The 13,107-nt window shown below is 43.8% G+C and overlaps 1 protein-coding gene across 6 annotated transcripts in view; it reads right to left on the bottom strand.

Annotated features, from left to right (window-relative positions):
* LOC119263631 (sialoadhesin-like) overlaps positions 1–12,861 on the bottom strand; it is a 39,469-nt gene extending 26,608 nt beyond the window's left edge. Inside the window, exons 1-7 of one of the 6 annotated variants that reach the window (XM_037539466.1) lie at positions 12,570–12,861; positions 7,962–8,201; positions 3,883–4,224; positions 3,395–3,616; positions 2,733–2,972; positions 2,321–2,411; positions 2,175–2,211 (exon numbers count right to left, since the gene is read on the bottom strand). In XM_037539466.1, the coding sequence (XP_037395363.1) occupies positions 2,175–2,211; positions 2,321–2,411; positions 2,733–2,972; positions 3,395–3,616; positions 3,883–4,224; positions 7,962–8,201; positions 12,570–12,627 (1,230 nt within the window). In that variant the 5' untranslated portion in view covers positions 12,628–12,861. The remainder of the gene's footprint in view (positions 1–2,174; positions 2,212–2,320; positions 2,412–2,732; positions 2,973–3,394; positions 3,617–3,882; positions 4,225–7,961; positions 8,202–12,569) is intronic. The other 5 variants (XM_037539465.1, XM_037539468.1, XM_037539464.1 and 2 more) reach the window with 5 other exon arrangements.
* Positions 12,862–13,107: the final 246 nt, after the last annotated feature.

The following is a 13,107-nucleotide window of genomic DNA, read 5'->3' as shown; positions in this document are numbered from 1 at the left end:
GTTTGCTTGATATATATAAGGTTTTTACTGACAATGGTGCCTAATGGTAGCACATATATTGTGAATAATATAGGTCCTAAAACAGAGCCTTGTGGAACACCATACTTTACTTTTACAAGGACAGATGATTCGCCCTTTACATTAATGAACTGATAGCGATCAGTGAGGTAGGACCTGAACCAGGAAAGAGCTGTTCCTGTTACCTCTACAGGGTTTTCTAGTCTATCTAGTAGGATAGAGTGGTCTATTGTGTCAAATGCTGCACTAAGATCAAGGAGGACTAGCAGAGACACATTTCCTTTGTCAGAGAAAAATAAAAAGATCATTCACAGTTTTTACTAGTGCTGTTTCTGTACTGTGATGTGGCCTAAAACCAGACTGGAATTTTTAATGTAGATGATTCCTATGAAAATAGGAGCTGAATTGTTTTACTACCACTTTTTCCAGGATCTTAGATATAAAGGGGAGATTCGAGATGGGTCTATAGTTTGATAGTTCACAGGGATCGAGGTTCTCTTTTTTAACCAGTGGTCTAATTACAATTAAAACACAATGAGGACCACAGAAATTCCTCCACTGTGTCCGCTAATCTGACCACTGACTAATAACGGGAGCAGAGTCCAGCGGTTAGATGGTTACAGGTCATGGACATAACGTTACTGCTGAGCGTTCAGTATCAGACATGATCCGTCTGATCTACCCATCGTCAGATAAAAGCCTGAGTTCTCCAACATGATCTGGAAATGTCATTAAATCTCTAAAATGACCAGCAGACAGTTTCTTCTCCTTTCTGCACTTGGGTCTCTCCAATTCGGAGAGCGGCTGAGCAGAGTGAAGTGGTCCGTTTTTCAGGGCGAGGGCTTAAACGTGCAGGGCTGAACTTCTGCTACTGGGTGGCTCTCTGCTCATGATTTAGTGACGCCCACAAGGCGAACAACAGTTTGATTGATCTGGGTCGAGTCTTGAGTGTCCAGTAGACAATACTCTAGCCCTAAATGATGTGGAAAAGCTGGTGCCTTTAGAACCTCCAGGCTGGACTCCTGTAACACCATTTTAGCTGGAAGCCCCAACACCTTATTAAATAAGCTCCAACTGGTCCAGAGTGCAGCTGCAAAAAACTTTGACCATATATCCCCAATCCTGTCATCCTCACACCGTCTGCCTGTTAAATTTGGTGTAGAGTATAAAATCCTTCTGATAAAGTGTGAATCATTAAATGGCCCTGCAGTATCGTAGTGAATTCATTCAGTCATATGAACCCAAAATAACGACTCGCTGACGGTTCCTCAGATTAGAAAAACCACAGCAGGGGCTCAAGCTTTTTCCTACGTATCCCCAAAATTGTGGGATCATCTCCCGACCTCTGTTCGGGACTCAGACACGCTCTCTACATTTAAAACTAGACTCAAAACTTTTCTGTTCACATGAGCGTTTTACTAATATCAGCTGTTGCACTATTACTCACTAATATCTCTCCATAAATGGACCTGTCCTGTTAATCAATCTCTCTCTTTATTTCAGCCTCTGAGCGACGTCTGCCTGAGTTCCCACATGGGAGTCACCAGAGCTGCTAGAGTCACCAGAGCGCTCTGTTGGCTGATCTGCACCTCACCATCATGAACTGACCCTCATGAACTGACCCTCCTGCTGCTGCTGCACAAACTCAGTCCATCTAATTAACCGGTGCTCCAGCTGTTTTCCCTCGTTGTGAACTATAATACTTTATACTAATGCTGTTTGCTATCCGGTGTGGTCCAGAGGAGGATGGGAGCAAAGATGTCCTGTTGGTCTCAGCTGTTTTTTCCAGCAGGCTGAGCTGCAGGCATTACACTGTACAAATGTAAACCTACTAAACACCTGGCAGGTGTGACGGCTTCAGATAGGAGTCTGTGTACAAACTACATTCCTCACTGTTTCAACATGTTTTGCCTCTTTTCTTTCAAAACCATATTTACTGTGTGTAGCGCTTCAGTTCTGTCCTTCAGACTGAAGGTTCTTCTATAATGAAACGCTTATTTGAAGACGCATCAAACCTAAAACTGCTGCGAGCTGCAGGTGAACAGCATTGTGGGAATGACAGACAAAGTCCTGCACATCAAATTGGAAAGGAAAGGTTGTGTTAACCTGTTGGAAGCTCTAATCTAATGTGTTTTGTTTGGGTTGATTCTCAGTACCTGAACATCTGCTCCTCCCTCTGCTCCTCTCTTCCTCCTAAACACACAGATTAAACCCAGACAGGCTGTTTTAGGAGTTTCCATTTGAGGATAAAATTGAGCTCCTGATTAAAACTGCATTTCATAGTAATAACCAGCTCACTCACTGAAGACAGACAGCAGCAGTAATAAGAGACAGAACCAGAGCAGAACCGACTCCAACGGTTCCCCACACAGCAAACTGCTTCCACAGCCCAGCTGAACAGAGATAAAGAACCTTTTAGAACATTTATACAGATAAACCCTTTTAGAATAAAGTACTCTACAGCAGTTTGACTCCACCCATTCAGTCTACAGTAATATAGCCCCGCCCCTTAGGCCTACAGCAATTAAGCCCCGCCTGGTCAGGCTACAGCTGTTTTGCCCCGCCCACTCCCAAAGTGATGCGATTGCTGTTCCTGCAGAAAATCTGTAGCAGATGCTACCGACCTGTCCTGCACTGCCCTGAGGAAAAACACAAAAGGCCTGATTTCTGACTAATAGTCTGATAAAAAGGCAGCATAACATCCCATAACACACCTGATGTAAGTGTCCATTCTGATGAGGTGGATGATCCGTATGGATTCTCTGCCGTACAGTAGAAAACTCCATCTGCTCCTGCAGCTAAAGTTAAACTGGCTCCTTCTCCAAACTGTGTGATGTTCCCTCCTGTCTTCCTGAACCAGGTGTAAGAGCTGGCAGGGGTGGAGTCGCTGACACAGACCAGCGTGACGGAGCCGTTAACCTCAGTCTCAGATACAGATGGAGGTCTGGGAGAGTCTGAACGAGACAGAGACTCGACTAGTTACTGAGCTTCTTACACTCAGAAAAAACATCATACAGAACAAACTGCTCTTACTCTGAACTATAAGAGAAACTCCTGAACAGTGTTTGGGGAGTCACTAAATGAAAGGAACTCAGTTTAAACTGTTGTAATGAATTCACTGTAACACTTTCTAACATGTCACACTGAGGATTAACAAACACCATGAATAAAACCTCACAAGTACAAACGAATGATATTGGACAGAATCAAAACCACAAACTGAATTATATTAGAACTGTATAATCAGCGTCTCTCAGAGTGACTGAACATGAGTTCACTGTAATCCAGTGGAAGCTGCCAGTGAGATGATCGAGTGAGTGCAGGATGTTCTGGAGGTTCTGTTCTGTTCTGAGGGCAGATTAAAGTGAGGTCTTACAGACGGCAGGAGAGCCGAGCTCCTCGTATCCTTTCACAGCGCAGGAGTAGCTGCCAGCATCCACAGTTCTGTCTCTCAGCTCCAGTTCATTTCTGTTCTGGTCAGATACAGGCTGTCCGTTCCTGTACCAGATGTAGGTGGGGTTGTTGGGCAGAGTGCAGGTGGAGCTGCAGGTCAGCTTCTTTACTCCTCCATCTGTATCTGACACTGTAACCTTCAGATCTGCAGGTGATTTTAAACAAGGTTTAGTGTTATTTTCATCTGTAGACACTCTTCCAGTTAACTCCCCTCACTGTATGTTATCTAGTAGGGGTGTGTATGGACACTCGGTATTTCTTACGCTGCATAATGTAAAGTCAGGGAGGAAATACTACAGGTCAACTTCCTTTTTCCTTCCCTGAGATTATCAGACTATCCACTCATTCACCCTTACAGACACTGGAATATCGGAATTAGTCAGAATGCAGGTCTTTATTATCCAGAGTTACCTGTGACGGACAGAGTGACTCCAGGTCTGCCAGAGTATCTGCCGTCAGGATCTTCAGTGTAGAATCTGAAGCTGTATGTGTGAGCGTCGCTCTCTCTCAGGTCAGTGATGGTCATTCTACTGGAGTTCAGGGTCCGGCTGTACTGCACTCTCCCCTCATACTGATCAGACCGTCGTACATCCTCAGGCTCAGCACCAAACTTCCACTGACTTTCAATGTACCAGAGTGATCTCTTCACTGTGAGTCCTTCAGGGTGTTTATAAGAGCAGGACAGATCAACTGATGATCCTTTCAGACCACAGACACGTCCAGGAGTGTAGATCACAGCCCAGTCCAGTTTACCTGGAACACAGAGTCACAGCCAGGAAGGAGGAATTTTATAATATTAGAATATCAGTCTGCTACTGAGTAACAACACTATCCAGCGTTAGACCCTCAGAAACAACCTTTGCTTTATAAAATGATGAATGTAGCTCTTTATAACTGTTTGAAGTCCCAGTCGTTCTGCTGTCTAACATCTCCAAAGAATGACCCTCATTAAAAGTCCATGTAGAGGTGTAACTAAAGCTCTTCCTCTCAGAAAAGCTGAGGGAACAGCAGAGAGACACTGGCAGTGAGACAGACAGAGACAGTGAGAGAGAAACGTACTACAGTAAATACACATTGCTATGACCTCAGGGAAAAGCCTGGACCCCGACTGGACTGGGAGCAGATCGGAGGAGTGAAGATGGGATTATAGACGCCCCAAACCACAGGATAATCTGGGGACATCGTTGTTTAGGATCCCGCTGATATTGGAGACCTTCTGCAATTTCAGATTTGGCCCAGTTATCCTGTAGTGTCTGTGTGGCTACCTGTCTGTCTGTGCCTGTCTGTCTGCCCTGTGATGGACTGGCAACCTGTCTAGGTTGAATTCTGCCTTCCACCCATTGCCAGTTGGGATGAGTTCCAGCTCCTCCGTGACCCAGAAGGATAAGCGGTTTAGACAACGTGTGCATTTTATTTTATTCACTACATTTAAATGTTTTGGGGCTTTTACCAGGGGGCGGGGCTTAGAGGAGGGCGGTCACCTGCAGTCTGTATTTGTAGCCTGATTTTGAGTGACAGGTCTTCTGAACAGCCTCTCAGCATTAACCGCCTCCAGCACGGGAGAACATGTGGTACTGAGAGCCGCTATGAGAGCTGCGCTGTTCCGATGTTGTGGACTGTTTTAAATTATTGATGAATCATGTTTATCAGTCTTGTGTCCAGCTGTGAAAAATGATGTCATTTGGGAAATTATATTTACAGAAATCAACAAAGTCTGTAAGATAAGATAAAAATGTCTCTTCTTTTCCATCAAACCCCTTTAAACCAGTTTATAAATCACTGCTTGTGTTGGTTTTCACCAGCTGGTCCAGCATTTCTGGATTCCCAGTCCTTCACCATCTACTCTGAAGCACTGACGCTGTGGAAACGTGTGTTTAGTGGGCTTTAACTCCGGCTGTGCTCGGCGTCTCACTCCTCCTGCAAGTTCATCAACCAGCTCATCTGAGTGTCTCTGATCATCATTTTCATCCTGCAGCTCCAAATTAATCTGAGCTCTGTACAAATTTAAGGAGCTTCAGAAGAAGAGAGATGAAATCTCCACCGGTCACTAAAGCAGCAGCTGGACTCATAATTAATCAGTTATTAATCAGCCTTTGATCAGCTGATAGCAGCAGCTGGCTAGTGCAGCATCCCATAATGCACCTTCTGTTTAATTTCCATGTGATTGATCCGGTAAAATCAATCATTTGAAATGCGGTTCTGTGTGACGTTGTGACGAGTTCTCAGGGTTCTGATCGATTTCAGTGTGTAAATCCAGACCAACGGGAACTTCATGGCTGTTTGGAGCGGAAATGGAATGACTAAGAGGGGGGGGGGTCTCTGACTGTAAGGGGGTCTCTGACCGTAAGGGGGGAACCTGACTGTAAGGGGGGGGTCTGAGACTATAGGGGGGGTCTCTGACTGTAAGCGGGGGGAACCTGACTGTAAGGGGGGGACTGACTGTAAGGGGGTCTCTGGCTGGCTGTAACGTGGGGATCTGACTGGCTGTAAGGGGGTCTCTGGTTGTAAAGGGGGGACTGACTGTAAGGGGGGGTCTGGCTGGCTGTAAGGGGGTCTCTGACTAAGGGGGGTCTGGCTGGCTGTAACGTGGGGGTCTGACTGGCTGTAAGGGGGTCTCTGGCTGTAAGGGGGGGGGGGGGTCTCTGACTGAACAGCACTGACCATATTAAGGTATTCCTGAGTCCAGTGATTTTCAACCTCTGTGCCGCGGCACACTAGATAGATCGTTAGATGTGCCGTAGGAAATTCTACAGTTTCACTTAATTGGTCATAAAATATTTAGTCACTATAAATGATTTGGCGTTGTTGAGTGTCTGCGCCTGTGCCAAAGTGTTGGCTGACTAATTAATTAAACACCCATCTTTGCCAGCAGGTGGCAGTAGGTAGCACAATAATAATGACTGACAGTAAGGAAGCCAGGTGCCGTGAAAACAAAAGAAGTGATGCGCGGGAGAGCTAACGGTGGCAAGACGTACAACAGCGATGGACAAAAAGGAAAAATTCAGACTCTGAACTGGGCCCTGGACAAAATTCTAACCCAGAAGAAGAGCCTAGTGTGAGTTGTGGTCAAAAGAAAGAAAAAGCGACACACGGAAAGTTACATTTCGTTTGGATTTACATCCACGGGGAGTCCAGCAGCACCCATTCCGTTATGCTTAGTGTGTGGGGAAAAGCTATCCAGGAGTGCCACGGTCCCAAGCAAGCCTAAAAGACATCTCCAAACTAAACACCTTCCCTTCAAAACAAGAACTCTGACTAATTTGTTCGGCCCTGATGCAGTTAAAGAAGTAGCTAAAATCCCTCTCTCAGACAACTGCCGGACGTATTGAGGACATGTCTGCAAAAGATGCGCATCAGCCGGAAAACTGCATTGCAACTTGACGAGTCTACAGACGTTAGCGGACATGCTCAACTTTTGGCCAGTGTGCGTTTTGTGGATGGAAACCATCAGAGAAAACTTTCTATTTTGCAAAGCACGGCCAGAAAAAACAACAGGAGAGGAAATTTTTCGGGTCACATCAGAATATCTAGAACAAAAAGGACTTGAGTGGGAAAACTGCATGAGCGTCTGCACTGACTGTGGACAGTTTTTGGTTGACTGCTGCTGAAGAGTTTCCCATTCTGGCAAACAGAGCCATTTCAACATTGCTCCCATTGTCCACAGCATATCTATGTGAGCTGGGACTGCTATAAAAACTAAAAGCAGAGGGAGACTGAGAGCAGGTGAGGAAGAGCCTCGTGTCTTCCTGTCTTCAATCCCTGCCAGGATATCAGCTTTGTGTTCATCTAAACAGGCACAGGTTTCACACTAAGTGAGTAATTCAGAAATTATATTGTCATTATATGTGCTGCAGAATTTTTAATGGAAAACATGTGCTGTGGCTCAAAAAAGGCTGAAAAACACTGTCAGAGTCCAGACAGTGACAGTAACGGGGGGGTCTGACTGTAAGGGGGGGATCTGACTGAACAGCACTGACCATATTAAGGTATCCTGAGTCCATACAGTGACAGTGACGGGGGTCTCTGACTATAAGGGGGTCTCTGACTGAACAGCACTGACCATATTAAGGTATTCCTGAGTCCATACAGTGACAGACATGATGTGGTTCATTATCACTGAGAACAATTTCCTGCGTGTGTTTTAAACATTTTATAATTTAATAGTTGGTCTCTGGAAAGTTCTGGTGAAGCTTTAAGCAGACTGAACCTCTTCATTCTGAACATCATGAACGTTTACTAGAATTAAAGGTTCTGTCTGTGTTCTGTCCGGGTCATCCTGGAAAAGCTGCTTCCAGTTATCTGAGGATTTTATTGATCAGTGATCATGAAGTATCTCAGTATCTCAGTTTGCAGTGACAGCGTTCAGATCTCGAAGAACGTTCTTCCTCAACGGAACGTCTGAAATCAGCACTGAAAGCTGCTTATTTGGTTCTGAATTTCTTCTAGAATTACTTTTCTTCAGTTTTGCTGACAGACTGACTGACACTCACACTTCTGCTGAGGGGCGGCGCCGTTCTGGACCTCACAGTAGTATCTGTCCTGGTCAGATGAGCTGGTGGAGATGAACCAAACTGTGGCTCCATATGAACATCCTATTATTTCTCTATTCCAGGATCCTGGATATCTGTACCAGCTGTAGTAACAGTTCCCTTCAGGCCAGCAGGGGGTGCTACAGGTCTGTTTCACCACTGTCTGTCCTGCAGGTTTACAATCCACCTTCACCTGCAGAACTGAACACACACACACACACCCCATGTACCAAAATGTTGTGAAGCAGAAGTTTTATTAATGTGTTTATGAGCAGAAAAGACTTTGATCAGCAGTGTTTAACACTGTAGCTCCACTCAGAACATCAGATATCAGAGATATGAGCTTCACCTGCAGACAGTCTGAGTGGAGCCACAGTGTGAAACACTGCTGAGAACATTCAGAACATTCACTGGACAGTCAGTAAAGCTCCAGCGCTATGATTATATTTCATAGATTTCATTTCATATCAGAGAGAAAACATTTAAAGGGTCAACACACTACAAATTTCTCCTCTTCTGCTTTTCCCTCTGATGTCCACTTACACTGTTTGAGTGGATTAATGTCCCAAAACGTCTTCAGAATCTATTCATTTATAAATGTTTTGTTTAGTGACATCACAAAGAAAACGAGCAGTAAACCGGCCGCCTGTGTCGTTTATATGGACTGTCTGCGCTGAGGAGTGAACGCTATGACCCGGTCCGGGTTCAGAGACCAGCACACGACAAAATACCAAACCAAACTACTAACGGTTTAAAAATCCAACAAACCTGAAAACAAAGACAGAAAATATTAAATCTTCCTGAACAAAAACACAAAACCCAGAGAAACAGAACCAAACCCAAACAACGGCAGCCAAACCCTCACCTGGAGAAGTTCTTACTAAAATACACTGAAAGGGAAAATATGTACAGAATATACCACAGGCTAGCGGGTTTAAATGGGCCGGGCTAAACCGGGTCAGAAGGCCGATTAGTCTGGGGCGACTGCTGTCAGGTCCGGGTTTAGAGTCACGTGGGCCTTAAACTCCACCGCTGTGTCTTCAATTCCTGGGTCATTTACAAACCACACGTCTGCCACTAGATGGCGCTGTATCTCAGGTTTAACTGAGGTTCATCTTAAACCTGGAAAAACCTGGTTTAGCTGAGTTTTAGGGTGAGGTTTCTGTAGTTTGATCAGATCTTCAGCTCCGTTGTTTAATATTCCATATCTGGACTCATATTCCTCCCACTACAGTGTTTCTTCACGGCATGTTCTAATTCCACGCTGTATCCCACACCTACAGTACCGCCCTCACCTGGAGGAAGCGTTAATCACAGCAGGACTGATTAGGTGTTCCAGAACGTGCTGCTCAGAGAAGCTCCAGATGACCCGAGTTAAGGCTAGTCACTGTTTCTGACTCTGAAGGGAAATTTAATTCATTCAAATATTTATTTTTATTTCCCCTGAGAAAGAAGAACAGTGGAATATTCAGACTGAGCAGCTCAGAATGATCAGCGATGTTAAGCAGAACGCATCGCCTGCAGCGCCTCCGGCCCGGGATCAGCGCCTCTGGCCCGGGATCGGCGCCTTCGGCCAGGAACACAGAGACACAAGCAGAACACGGACAGGGAAAAGGAGCAGAGCGTAACGATGTGTTTAAGCTCCACCGCAGCGCATTTCTGTCCCCAAACTTCTGCTTTTAACTGAGGAAGATCTGAACAGCGTCTGTTCTGTCACTTAAGCTCAGTTTCTACTGACTTGCTCCGCCCTGTTCACAGAACCGAGAGCTGCTCAAAGACGTGTGAAGATGGTGGAAACTTCACAACCACAGAAGAGCTGACCTCAGTTTAAAACATCTCCAAAGCTTTAACAGAGTTAATCACACAAATAAGCTCTGATGAAGATCTTCAGCTTAAAGCTGCAGTTAGTCTGAATGTTCTGGAAGTGTAAGAGATTATAAAACGGTATCAGTTATTAATCTTTAGCTCCTGCAGCTCTGCTGTTCGTTCTAAAGCCACTTCCTGAGACTGAATCGCGTCAAATGTATTAAAATGTTCTGAAAAACACTGAAACTGTTAAATTATTATTATTATTATTTTTTTTTTAAACCTTTATTTTACCAGGTAAAATGTTTGAGAACCAGTTCTCATTTACAAACATGACCTGGCCGAAAGGCCCCAATAAAAATAGGTCCACGGCACATAAAAACAGATACATACAAAAACAAGTATAAATACCAAAAGTAAAACATAACAGAACAAACAAAAAATACAGATTTACATAAAACAAACCAAAAAATATGAAAAAAGCAGGAGTAAGGATAGAGAAAAATGAGTATGTATGAGTATGTGCATTATTTTTATCCATGATTATTAACAAGAGCAACAGTTTACTATTGTATGTTTAATTGTATGCTTGAAAGTGGTAAGAGGTGTTAAAATGCAAGTCTAAGGGTGGTTTGTAAAGTATTCCAATCATTTGCTGCTGAAAAACGAAAGGAATTGCAGCCAAAGGTACTGCAAGTTTTGGGAATGGTGAGCTTGATGTATTCACTTGACCTTGTGCGATATTTATTATTGGCTACGTGAAGAAGAGACGACAGATATGGTGGTGTTATGGCCAAGATCGTCTTGTAGATGAAGTGAAACCAATGATGGAGCCGCCGAGTATGAAGTGAGGGCAAGCCCACCAGTTTATAGAGATCACAGTGATGAGTATTGAAAGGTGCATTAGTGGCAAAGCAGATGGCAGAATGATAAAGTTTGTCTAGTTTTCGAAGAACAGTGCATGATGCCATTTTATAGATGATGTCACCATAGTCCAAAATTGGAAGTATTGTCATTTTAACAAGAGTAAGCTTGGCTGCATAAGTAAAAGAGGCTTTATTACGAAAAAGAAAAGCTAGTCTAGCTTTGACTTTCTTCTGGAGGTTATTGATATGTGTGGAGAAAGACAGAGACGAGTCCAACCAGATGCCTAAATATTTGTAAGATTGAACAAATTCCAAAGTAATGCCATTAGCACAGCTGATCTTGGGGGGGGTTAGCAGCATTTTTTTCGACTAAAGATAATGCATTTGGTCTTATTAGTATTAAGGCGGAGATGAAGGTTATGAAAGGACTGCTCTACTGAGGTGAGACTCAATTGAAGTGTAGATGCTGCAGAATGAAGTGATGGGCCAACTGAATAAAGTATGGTGTCATCAGCGTATAGATGGATTTTAGAGTTACCAGCAACTTTGGCTACATCATTAATGTAGATGGAAAACAAAGTTGGTCCCAAGATGGAGCCCTGAAGCACACCTTTGGAGATGGTTAATGGTTCTGACACTATGTTTTCTGTTTTCAGCTGCTGGACACGTTCAGATAAATAGCTGGCAAACCAATCACAGCAAGTAGTAGACAGACCAATGCTGGAAAGTCGACGTAGAAGGATCCTATGATCAACTGAATCAAAGGCTTTGGCCAGGTCAATAAAAGCAGCTATACAGGCCTTTTTGCTGTCCAATGCTGTAATAATGTCATCAAGGACCTTTGTAATAGCAGTCAAGCATCCATGACCAGCACGAAAACCAGATTGAACGTCAGATAGGATATCATTTGAATCAAGAAAATGGGTTAGCTGTTTATAAACCAACCTCTCCAAGATTTTCGCTAAGCATGGTAAAATAGAAATAGGTTGATAACAGTCGGGGTCTGAAACAGAGCCACCTTTAAAAAGGGGAAAAATCATGGCTGATTTCCAGTCAGAGGGAAAAACAGAGAGCTGTAGAGACAAGTTAAATATTTTTGTAATGGGAGCAGCAATGATGTGAGCAGATGCTTTTAAAAACATGGGATCGAGTCCGTCAAAGCCAGACGATTTATTTGGGTTTAATTTAGTGAGTTCATCCCGCACCTCTAATATAGAAATGGGTTTGAAAGAGAAACCAGCATTGCTGGAGCAGGAAGGCTGAGCAACTGACAAAGCAGCGACTGGGTCGGGGAGAGTAAAAGGTTTGGTTGAATTAATAAAATAATGGTTAAGAAGTGAAGCCATACGAGGCTTATCACTAACAACAACATTATTGAATACCATGGACATTGGCAAGTGGGGGGAAACAAGTTTGTTTTCCAGAGACTTTACTGTTTTCCAGAACTTCCTTGCGTCAGAGCCACAAGTAGAAAATTTCTCCTTAAAATGGGAAATTTTTGCATTCCTGATTGCTTGTGTTGCTTTATTCCGACATTGCCTGAAGGCAAGCCAATCAGCAGGAGATTGAGAGGAACGGGCTTTTTGCCAAAGGATGTTCTTTTTATGGATTAACTTTGCCAGGTCATTGGAAAACCAGGGACTATAACGATTTTTAGTCCTAAATCTTTTCATAGGAGCGTGTTTATCTATGAGCAGACTAAATTTACTCTTAAAAAAAGACCTGGCATCATCTAAGGAATGCATAGAATTGATTGTTTCCCAAGGCACTGCCGCAACATCTAGAAGAAATGTTGAAGGGTTTTTAGTCTCTACACGTTAATCTGACGCAGATGTAGATCAACGCTGTGGAGCACAAACACATTAAGAGCTGAAATGGAAATAAATGGAAAGTTTACCTGACAGTAAAATGAGGATCAGCGCTGCTGGAATATTTACTGAGCTCTGGGAAAACATGGCAGCATCGCTCTTCAGACCCAGCGGATACCTGAAGGTCCAGAAGGTCCAGAAGCTCCTCACTCTGACTCTCCTACACTTATGAACTGCTCTGATCTCAGCAGAGAGAAAGTCAGCAGAGACACTGAAGACGTGATCTGCACTGTGTGGTCTGTCGTCACTCCTCCCCTTTCAGCTCAGAGTCGCTTCCTCTTCCACTCGACTCCCTCAGAAAGACGTCTGAGTGAGATCATTTTATTTCTGATTCATAAACGCTGCTCTCTCGCTGTTACAGGGCAGATTCTATTATTTGCCGAGTTTAACAACTTTAAAGAAATAAAACACTGAAAGTTTTAACTTTGGCACAGGAAACATGTTAAACATGTTAAACTCAGTAAATAAGCAGTAACGTGTGTTCTCTGCACTTTTATATGCGACTGACTGTACATGAACGTGGAAATGGGTCAGAACAGCGTTCCAGCTCAGGTGAGTAAAATCCAG

This window comes from Pygocentrus nattereri, chromosome 6, assembly GCF_015220715.1.
Source record: "Pygocentrus nattereri isolate fPygNat1 chromosome 6, fPygNat1.pri, whole genome shotgun sequence".
In the NCBI taxonomy this organism is placed as follows: Eukaryota; Metazoa; Chordata; class Actinopteri; order Characiformes; family Serrasalmidae; genus Pygocentrus; species Pygocentrus nattereri.
This window is presented reverse-complemented; position numbering and strand designations above follow the sequence as displayed.